Genomic DNA, 12,284 nt, shown 5'->3' with positions numbered 1-12,284 from the left:
ACCTAGTGAAAATGTTGCTGGCTGTGGCATTACCCCCCCCCCCCCCACTAGTAAGAGCCTGGTGCTGGTTTTTGGAAATATGGTGGTACCCCACAAATTTTTCCCCATATTTCCACAACTATGACAGGCTCAGGAGCTCAGTGCTGTTCACTAAAATACGGGGGACCCCCCCAATGCCATTTTTCCCCCTTATTTTTCTGAACCAGGACCGGATCAAAAAGCCTTATGCTCGGGCGGAGGTATCCAAAGTTGTTTTTCTTTACATTTTCATAATTTCTTTCCTTTAAACCAGTCACAAACAAACACGGATCACACTGATCTGTGTATGTTGGTGCAGAACACACTGCTTAGGTGGTAGTCTATTTGAAAATTCTACAGTATTTTGGACTAAGTTTGCCTATTTTACACCTGTGTTTTCAATCATGATTCTTTTTATATTTCCATGCTGTATTCTTGTCTATGTTAAGAACTTGCGAGTTTGGCCGATGGTGTAATTAATCATATTTGTCCAAGATCAGACCCTTTCTCACCCAGGATGCCACCAAAACCCTCATACATTTACTGATCATCTCCAGATTGGACTACTGTATCCTCCTCCTATCTGGCCTCCCCAAATCCCATCTCTTTCCTCTCCAGTCTGTGCTCAAGGCTGCTGCTTGGCTCATCTTCCTCTCCAAATGCTCTACATCTGCCATCCCTCTCTTACAAGCCATCCACTGGCTCCCCTTCCCTTTCAGGACCCAATTCAAGGTTCTCACACTCACTTACAAAGCCCTCACCCATTCCTCTTCCATTTACATCTATGATCTCATCTCATCTCCCTTCACTCTTCTGTTCACCCTCTTCATTCACTTAATTCACGCTGCCTTTCATGCCAATTGATTACTTCGTCCCACTCCCTCCTTCAAGATTCTGCCCGCGCTGCTCCCCACCTTTGGAACTCCCTCCCTCTCCCCATCAGACTCTCCACCTCTCCCACTACTGCATTAAAGCCTTCCAGCTCTCATCCTAACTTGCTGCTACATCTTCCTTCCTCCCCGCCTACCCCATCTGTGTCACTCCTGTTTGTCTGCCCCTCCCTTAAAGAATGTAACCTCTTTCGAGCAGGGCCCTCTACCCTCTTGTGCTCCCCCCTCATGTAAATTCATTTATCTCTTACTCCCCACTAGGGCAACTAACACTTGGCTGCTTATGTGGGTGTAAAGGTTGCTAATATAGCAATGTTTATTATATGTCCGTGTCCTGCTTTGTATTGTATTGTAAGTCGCTGGTTACTTATTTGTTTATGTACTTTGTAAGGTGCTGCGGAACACTTATGGCACCATATAAATAAATGATAATAATAATAATTTGTGTTTTCACTTGTGATTTGCTGAGAGAATCATGATTTTACACCCTTGTTTGAAAAAAATGGCAAAACACACCAGTGAATGGCATCTCAACTGAACACGATTGTTAGTAAATTTACCCATATGTCTGACTCTCTGACCTTCAGTCTAGGTGTTAATTTTGAAACAAGCACTTTTACCAATTTCTCTAAATACAGTACATCTCTTTTTCCATTCCAGAAGTCCCCCCCATGTCCACTGGTATCCACACTTTACTATAGTCATTATGCTTTTTTCACAATTCATCTATATAAAAATGTAAATTCAGTTCCATATTTGACAAGGGTATACAATCGGGAAGCCGGCTGCAGGTATCCCGACAGCCGGCTTCCCGACTGCTTTATCCCGGTGTGGGATAAATGACCGGCGTCTATATCTATTTCCCGATCGAGTGGATGCCGGGCACAGTGAACGGACAGCCATGGGGGTAAGCAGGGTTAGGCACCCCCGAGGGGGATTTAGAGTTAGGCACCCCCCCGGGGGACTTAGGTTTAGGCAGCGGGGAAGGGGGGGTTAGGGTTAGGCAGTTAGAGGGGGGGTTAGGCACTTGGGAGGGTAGTTAGGGTTAGGCACCCCTAAGGAGTGTTAGGGTTAGGGGGTTAGGTTAGGTTAGTTTAGGTTAGTTTATACTTACCTTAGTGACGATCGGGATTTCCAGCGCTGTCGGGATTCCACTGCCAGGAACTCTGCTTTTGTCGGCCACGCGTCCGGCAGTATTTCATACCGATTCCTTGACAAGAACCCATACAGAAGTAGATGAGATGGGTTTGACACTTGACTCTGATTTCAGGGCTACTCTTTAGTAAAGGAAACTGCAGTGTACAATTAAATTAGAAGAAGCCAGTTTTTGTTCTGCTTCAGAGGCTTCTATATTTGGCCCATGGGCTGCCAGTTCAAGAGGTCTTTCATAATCTACTAGAACAAATTAGATTTTTGAGACATTCTGTCACTAGAACAGTTCATTGTGATTATTCTGACAACTCTTTAAACATATTGGCTGCACTCCCTCAATTATGTGTGTCAGAATCTGTGATGACTACGATGATGATGATGATTGATTGATTAATATTATTATAAATGTTACAGCAAATACATTAACAGAAGGTTTATATTTCTTCCAGATGAAAGACGTGGAAGTAAAGTTTTCTAAATTATTGGAGAAATGCAAAATTAAAGAAGATGAAGCCAAGAAATCCATAAACATTTCAGATCGAATCAGGATTCTCCAGCATCGCCTGGTGACTGAATATGCTGCAAAAAATAAATTAGATACATTTATGCAGAATATGGAAAAGGATTTTGGTTATGAAAACCAGTCACTTACAGAAAACCTCAATCTACTAGACGCAATGATAAACCTCACCCTAATTGGTTCTGACCCAAAACAAAATACAAAAAAGGAAAACCAGGAGAATTATTACATCTCATGCATCATAAATAAACTCTACCAGGACAATAAGACCTTAGCTGTGAATCTTATGAACAGTATTGTCCCCAAGTTTTCAAAGCCAAGTCAGGAATACCTGAGTCAGATATTATTCAGTGAGATCTGGGCCCCATCTAATGCCTATGAATTTTACTGTGAGTCATGTATAAATGCCATTTCTCAGGATAAAGTGGAAACAATCCTTCAGCAAGTACAAACATACCATATAGGACTGAAGTTTGCAATGTGTGCCCTAAAGGTAGGTGACCCAATGAGCTATCTAAAGTGTCAAATTCAGAAGGACAAAGATGTGGAGTTAATCCTACAGGAGATGAGGAACTTTGGATATTCAGACCGGATCCTGAATGTTCTTGAAGATGTCCTACCCAGAGTATTTGATGAACTTGCTCTACATGAAGTTTTGGATGAAAACATAAAGGCAGAATGCATAAGAAAGATCAGGAACCTTAATTTGGGCAATCCTAATCTGAAACATTTAGAGAAAATTTTAATTGATTTGTCAGCTGCTGTCAAACTTACAACAACTGTTCCTCTTAGTTATACAGAAAAGCAAAGTATAGGGTATTTCCCACGGGCCACCCAGCTTGCTTCTCTTCTGGTTTTGCTCCTGACCCCAGACTGTGAGGGCTGCCTGCTGGAGATCGCTACAGGTGAAGGAAAATCTTGTATTGTGGCAATGTTTGCTCTAATACAAGCCATCAGGGGAAAGACTGTGGATATCATAACCAGCTCTCCAGTGTTAGCTCGCCGTGATCAGGAGGAGTGGAAGAAACTGTATGAAATGTTTGACATGACATGTAGCGTAGCTCCTTATCCAAAATTAGATCTAACTACTGATTTACAGAAGAGAGAAAAATTTATACAGGAGACATATAAATCAAACATTGTATATGGAACAGTGGATAACTTTGCTGCAGACACCCTGAGACAAACATTTGAGAAAAAAAACACTCGTGGGGATCGCAAGTTTGATTTAGCAATAGTGGATGAGGTGGACTATATGACTTTAGACAGTGGGGTTCAGATCACCTTCCTCTCTCATGAAGCCACTGGCATGAGGCACTTAGACCAGCTGCTGACTGCAATCTGGGCAAAAGTTTGTATGTGCCAGAGAATTGAAGATTCAGAGACAGGAGAAATTCTCTGGGCAACAGGAATCCAGTATTTCCATAAACTAGCTACAGATGCTGTGGGGCTGGGACCTACAAAAAATTTCAGTGCTATTGATATTATAAAATGTGGGGTGACCATGGGTCTTCTCAGTGAAGAGGACCCACAGATGACAAAGGAGAAGAAAATTGATTCTTCTGGATCCAACTACAGAGATGAGGGGAATCAGAAGTTGCAAAATCTCATCAGTAAATGTGGACCCTCTCAGCAGAAATATCTATTGACCTTGTTTGGAAAGATCTTAAATAATTTGGTGAATTTTAAATTTTATGAAATGATTGATGGTAAAGCAGTGTTTCTAGACTCAAGTTCAGCTTTAGAAGAAAGTGACACCATATGTATGCTCCTTCTGGAACAAGGTCAGGCTAGTTTATTGATGACTGAAAAAGATCTAATTGATTCAACAGTTGAAGAAATAAAATCAAAAATAAAATATTCTGACAACTATAGACCCTCTGAAGTAGTAGGTGACCAAGATGAAAGTGTTATTCTGCTCCCACAATACCTGAGGGAATACACAGAGAACAGACTTTGTGTCTTTGTAGAGAATGCTCTCAGGGCCATACTGATGGAGATCAACAGGGAATACACAATTGATTTTGGAGATTTGGCATGTTCACATGAGAGTGACTGCATTATTCCCATCGACTTCAAATCCACAGGTGTTCTGGAGAAGAACAAGCGCTGGGGAAATGGACTGCAGCAGTTCATAGAGCTCAAGCATCAATTGGCCATAACTCCTTTGTCCAATGTTACCAACTTCATGTCCAACTACCATTACTTCCAACAATATGTTTCTCAATCTGGGATCTATGGGGTATCAGGGACCCTGGGTGATGAAACTGACTTTAGTTTCCTTAAGAAGCATTATAAAACATCCTGCTATGTCATGCCCACTCACCGTTACACCAAAAGAGTGGAGCTGCCAGTACTGCAGGTGAAAGGAGGAAGGGTGTCATGGATCACAGAGATTTGTAAGTGTGTGGCTGCCAAATCTTGCTCAAAAGAGTGGGTCAAAGGTCAAGCTGTCCTTGTGATTTGTGAAGATGTGAAAACAGCTGAAGAACTTCAGCAGAAGTTGAAAGAATTGGAGACTTTTCCCAGCGCAGATAAGATTACCTTGTACACCAGGAGTGATAAACATAATGTTGAAATGAGAACATTTGACTCAGGAGACGTTATCTTGGCTACAAACCTGGGAGGGAGAGGAACAGATTTTAGGGTCACTGAGCAGGTAAACCAGAGTGGAGGGTTGGCTGTGATTCTCACTCATTTTCCTGCCAACAGGAGAGTTGAAAAACAAGTATTTGGACGCACGTCACGTAGCGGTAACCCAGGCATGGGGCAAATGATATTAAATCATCAGGATCTGCCTTCTGCATACCAAGGCCAACCATTAGAGATCATGAGGCACCTGAGGGCAAACTATGAGAAGGAACATATTGCTGAGATGGAGAATATTGAACTCAGAGAGGTGAACAACCGCCACAAGCTCTTTGCTGTCTTCTGTGAATATCTGGAAACATTTGTGGGAAACTATTATCCTTCTCTGAAAGTAGATATTTACAATACTGGAAATATTAAGGCTTTGTGGTCAGCGTTGTCTAAAAGTAAAATGCTAGACTACCAACCAGCCCTTAAAGCCTTAAAAGAGACCTGGGCCTTATGGCTGACACTTCATGAAGAAGAAATCAATAATCAGGAAAACATAGAACAACTGACGAAGGACCTGTGTAAAGTCCTGGAAATGAGATCCCAAAGCCTTCTAAAGGGAGAATCTGATAACTTTTATGACTATGTAAAGGTGGCCATGGATCGCACATTCTTACATATTCAGAATAAGGAGAATGATTATGGTGCCTTGGATTACTGGAAGAAAGTAGAAAGCACTGATCCTTTATACAGGGCCATCTCGCTTTACAATTGTGCCTTTATAAAAATCAATTTAAAGACACCAGGTTACATGCAGGAAGCAATTGAACATCTAGAAGAGGCAAAGAAAACTATGAGTATTTATGTTGCAGAAGTTTCTAATACTCATATATTTGGGAACATAACAAAAATAGCAAAATATGAGCCACACAACAAGGAGACCAATTTTACATCACAGATGGAAACACGGATGAGCTTGCTGCAATCTTGGGTTAGTTTTATTGATCGTTCCATGGATAAACTAAAGGATCTCCAGAAGAGGCAAGAAGATGCAGTAGCAAAAGAGAAAGCAGTGTTCAGTCTATCTACAAACTATGGTAAGGTGGTCTCTGACGAAATGTCCATGCTTTACGATTACGGAATGTCATTTGTATTTGAAGTAGAACAAGAGCCAAAGTTCTGTATTGATGCCCTGGTGTGTTTTATACTTGGTGGATTGCAGTTTCTGGCTGGGGGACTGATCTGTGCTTTAACCCTTGGGGGAGCCAGTCAGTTTGGTATGGGCCTCATTGCTGAGGGTGTTAGTGATATGATATCGGGAATACACGGTATGATAACAGGGACTTTTGACTGGGCACAATGGGCAATTGCAAAGGCCATCAGCATTGGAATATCACTAGCGACAGCTGGATTCAGTGTTCTAAAGAAATCAGGAAAAGCAATATTCAATATTACCCGAGATCTTCTGAATGGGACTCAAAGTTTTACCTCTGTAGCGCAGAACATACTACAGTCAGGTGGAAAGTTACTGTCTTCAGCCGCCACTGGTGTAAAATCACTGATTCCCTGTAAAGAAACTGTGGCTCAATCTATCAAGGTTCTTGCATCAAACGCTACCAAAGAAACCATGACAAAATGTGCAGTGACTGTTGGAAAGGAACTAGGGAAACATGCAATCTTATATGGCATTGACAAAGCATCAAAGACAGCACTAAAGGCAATGCTAGAGATAGAAATGAAACCGCAAATAATGAGCTTTGTGAAGGAGAACAAGGATCTGGAGAGAGTTCTGATTAACTTCATTGTAACAAGGGCTGTTCCTGAGATCACACTACAAGCTAAGAATCCAGGGAAATATAATATATTGTCCAGTAATGAGGAGCTCCTAAAGGAAACAACACGTGCAGCATGCACTATTGCAGTCAGAGAAGTGTTCAGTAATCAGGAGCTCGTGCAATCAGTCATATCAAGCCTTGGACTTATCACAGAATTTATACGGATAGAACTTAAAAAAACGAGGAGGGCAGTTCAAGTAGGTGTCATTCTTATAAAATGCATAACGCAACTCACAGACATTATTAAATCTTTACCCACTAAATCTCTGATCAATGACAAAGTTATACCCACTATCATCCGTAACATTGCAGACTGCTACCGCTTCACAGAGGATAACCGGAGCCAGTTCCCCGATGTGATAAGGGTGAGAAAGGAGCTTCAGAACACAATATCTCAACATCTATCCAATGAGTTTTCTGTTTTCCTGTTGGATCAGATAATAAATGGAGTGAGCATGGTCATCAAAGATAAATGTGTCACAGAGGTTACCGAGAAAATGGAGAAGACGTTCCCTATTCTAAACACAAAATCAACTAAATTAGATTTCATTAGCTGTACCCAAAAGCCAGAACCTGTATGAGATCTGTCACACAACATACTACACAGCATCACACAGATGATTACAGCATCACACAGTACATTACACAGCGTCACGCAGCACATTACACAGCACATTACACAGCATCACACAGCACATTACACAGCATTACACAGATGATTACAGCATCACACAGCACATTACACAGCGTCACGCAGCACACTACACAGCGTCACCCAGCACATTACACAGCATCACACAGCACATTACACAGCATCACACAGCACATTACACAGCATCACACAGCACACTACACAGCGTCACACAGCACATTACACAGCGTCACATAGCACATTACACAGCATCACACAGCACATTAGACAGCGTCACACAGCACATTAGACAGCGTCACACAACACATTACACAGCATCACACAGCACATTACACAGCATCACACAGCACATTACACAGCATCACACAGCACACTACACAGCGTCACACAGCACATTACACAGCGTCACATAGCACATTACACAGCATCACATAGCACATTAGACAGCGTCACACAGCACATTACACAGCATCACATAGCACATTAGACAGCGTCACACAACACATTACACAGCATCACACAGCACATTACACAGTGTCACACAGATGATTACAGCATCACAGAACATTATACAGTGTCACACAGCACATTACACAGCGTCACACAGCACATTACACAGCATCACAGAGAACATTACACAGTGTCATATAGCACATTACACAGCGTCACACAGCTCATTACACAGCGTCACACAGCACATTACAGAGTGTCATATAGCACATTACAGAGTGTCATATAGCACATTACAGAGTGTCATATAGCTCATTAGTGTCATACAGCACATTACACAGCGTCACACAGCACATAACAGTGTCATATATCACATTACACAGCGTCACACAGCACATTATACAGTGTAATACAGCACATTACACAGCGTCACACAGCACATTACAGTGTCATATATCACATTACATAGAATAACACAGCACATTACAGTGTCATATATCACATTACACAGCACATTACACAGCACATTACACAGTGTCACACAGCACATTACACACCATCATGCAGCACATTACACAGTGTCATATAGCACATTACACAGTGTCACACAGCACATTACACAGCACATTACACACCATCATGCAGCACATTACACAGCGTCACACAGCACATTACACAGCGTCACACAGCACATTACACAGCACATTACACACCTTCATGCAGCACATTACACAGCGTCACACAGCACATTACACACCATCATGCAGCACATTACACAGTGTCACACAGCACATTACACAGCGTCACACAACACATTACACAGCATCACACAGCACATTACACAGCGTCACACAGCACATTACACAGCACATTACACACCATCATGCAGCACATTACACAGCGTCACACAGCACATTACACAGCGTCACACAGCACATTACACAGCACATTACACACCATCATGCAGCACATTACACAGTGTCACACAGCACATTATACAGCGTCACACAGCACATTACACAGGGTCACATAGCACATTACACAGTGTCACACAGCACATTACACAGAACATTACACAGGGTCACATAGCACATTACACAGTGTCACACAGCACATTACACAGAACATTACACAGCATCACACAGCACATTATACAGCGTCACGCAGCACATGTGACTGTGGAACTTTTGCTACAATTCACAGCAACATTCTCTATCCATCTCCATAACTGTATATTATGAACATTACCTTCATGCTGCCTTACCATTCTTATTACCATATACTGTCTTTGTGAGTTCAGTTGAAATATTCTGTTATTATGTTGACAGTGACATTATTATATGATTTATACCGTTTCTCCTTACATGTAGCCAGGTCAGGTTTGTTATTACAGTACAGTTAGGAGAGGGATAGATGCAAGGGTTAAATGGTAAATGTATACCTGTATAATGACATCATGCTTATCCTGTTCAGCCACCAGTGACAGGGATCTGACTAGGACCCCATTAACCAATGAAGGTAAATACCAGAAGAATTTTTCGTTTAGTATCACTGTCATACTAACAGAAAATTCATTGGTATTTACCAATACTTATCACTCCGGTGAGGTCCTCCGCTGGGCTGCTGGCAGAGTAACGCTGCCAGCGACAGTGCGCCAGTGTAATGCGCACGTGCGATGGTCCATCGGTAAACGTGGGCCTTAGTGACACACTCTACACAGGGAATCGACAGTCCCCAACACTTGGGGAGGACAATAATACAGAATTGGTCTTATCTGCTGTTCATCTACCATGAACCCCGATCCCCCTCCTTCAGCTCCAACACAGGGAATGTTGAGGGGAATATAACTGTGAGATTGGAGATGGAAATGATGTTCTCGTCTATGTGACTGAGAACTGCACTTCCATCCCAGGTGTAATCTGTGACTGGTAATCCATCCCTCCGGGTCTCGCACCAAAGGGGGCATGCTGTCGATGGTGAGTAACAGCACGCCCCCTTTGGTGGGCGGGCCAGGGGGGGTGCTGCCCAAATGGAGGCATTCCCATGAGAACGCCTACCGTTAGGGGCTGGCCCCACTGACATCACAAGTGATGTCAGTGGAGAGATTCTGGCTCTGTTAGAGCCGAAATCTCTCTGGGGTTTGCGGCAACGAGACCCTACCACAAGGGTCTCGTCGCAAGCCCGATGGTCGCGATGGTCTTGACCATCGCAACCATCATCATGGCCGCTCTCTATAGCTGTGGGTGGTCACACACAGCTATGCGAGCGGCCAGGAGACCGTTCTAAAAAAAAAATAAGACCGGCTCTGAATCAGGGCCTATGTACTAATCCTTAGAGTGAGATAAAGTGGATGGAGGTAAAGTACCAACCACACAGATTCTAACTGTCATTTTAAAACACAGCCTGTACAGTGACAGTTAGGAGCTGATTGGTTGGTACATTAATTCCATCCACTTTATTTCTCTCCAAGGCTGAGGGCTTGATTCAGCAAAGAACACAGCCGCAAATTCGGAAGTGCCCGGTCGGTGTTTTCATTCTCCGCGTGCGCAAACCAGTCACTGCGATTGAGTAAGGATTCGCAGTGTGTACGCAGCCCCTTCAGATCTTGAGTGACAGGAAATTCCATTTGGGGGTGGTGACCTGGGGTGGTCAGAGAAACGTAGTCACGCCTGCGCGGTTGAACGCCGTTACAAGGGCATGCATAATTAAGGCCGTGCAGTGGCATATGCAGCCAGAGGTCTAGTTTCAAACAGGAGTGAGATCAGGTCAACCACTATTATACTAATGGGATCGATGGTTCTCGATGTTGCCAATGTTTCCGCTATCTTTCTAACTACTGGGACTGTGAGTAAAGGGAAGCGAGCGGCATTATGTAGAGCTTTGCGTCTGCACCTTCTGCTGCGGCAGCAGTGCGTATGCTTTCGTTAGCATAGTTTCGCAGCAGCCGGGTGCGTGCAAATTCTTGGATACGTTCCTTGCTGAATCAGGCCCTTAGTACATAGACCTAGTGGCTGTTAGGTATAATAAATCAAAAATGAAATATTCTGTTTTGTTTAATTGTCATTTGATTATAAGTCAATTATCATGTGATTATCCACTGTAAGAAGAAATGTAATAAACTCTCTATTGTCAGATGATGGATGTAACCATAGGGTCTTTCAAACCACATTTTCTCAAAAAATAAAGACACAGACCAAGTTACTGTCGTTCAAAAATAATAGGCCAGCTTTATTTATTACAATAATGAGTATGGTGGCAGAGGAAAGAACGGCAAACCACCGGCGCCAGCTTGACTTAGACAAAAGACAAAAGATGTCCACAACTTACCAGGGCCAACTATCCCTTTCTAAGCAAGTAAGACCCCCATGCCAATATAATACTTGCAAGGGCCACTCTCCCTTTCCCATAACAATCTGGAGAACTCTATATCTGTATAACCCTGTACCATCTATTCTGAAATAAAGTTGTGTTTCGGTTGCAACATTCTGTCTAGGTGATTTCAAGGAACCCACTAGGACATGATGTCTTGATAACGTTGTGCAGTGACACACAGTGTTTTCCATAGCATCACACAGCACATAACACAGCCTCACACAGCACATTACACAGCGTCACACAGCACATTACACAGTATCACACAGCACGTTACACAGCACATTACACAGTGTCATAGAACATTACACAGCATATTACATAGCACATTACACAGCGTCACACAGCACAATACACAATGTCACACATCACATTACATAGCATCACACAGCACATTACATAGCATCACACAGCACATTGCATAGCATATTACACAGGGTCACACAGCACATAACACAGCATCCCACAGCACTTTACATAGTGTCACACAGGACAAAACACAGAGTCACACAGAACATTACATAGTGTCATACAGCACAATATACAGGGTCACACAGCATATTGCACAGCATCACACAGCATATTACACAGTACATTGCACAGTGTCACACAGCACATTACATAGCACATTATACAGTACATCACAATACACTCTACACAGCGTCACATAGCACATTACACAGCATCACACAGCACATTACATTATGTTACACAGCACAATATATGGCTTCACACAGCACATTACACAGCATCACACAGTACATTACACAGCACATTACATAGCATATTACACAGTGTCTCACAGTCCATTTGGAGGT

General features: G+C 42.7%; 1 protein-coding gene across 1 annotated transcript in view; it reads left to right on the top strand.

Moving 5' to 3' along the window:
• The window catches only part of LOC148481834 (uncharacterized), a 75,391-nt gene extending 67,818 nt beyond the window's left edge, over window positions 1-7,573 (top strand). The window contains exon 4 of the mRNA XM_088452920.1: window positions 2,510-7,573. Coding sequence (XP_088309046.1) covers window positions 2,510-7,573 — 5,064 coding nt within the window. The remainder of the gene's footprint in view (window positions 1-2,509) is intronic.
• Window positions 7,574-12,284: the final 4,711 nt, after the last annotated feature.

The sequence above is a fragment of the Taudactylus pleione genome, unplaced genomic scaffold, assembly GCF_031769625.1.
Source record: "Taudactylus pleione unplaced genomic scaffold, aTauple2 ptg000559l, whole genome shotgun sequence".
In the NCBI taxonomy this organism is placed as follows: Eukaryota; Metazoa; Chordata; class Amphibia; order Anura; family Myobatrachidae; genus Taudactylus; species Taudactylus pleione.
This window is presented reverse-complemented; position numbering and strand designations above follow the sequence as displayed.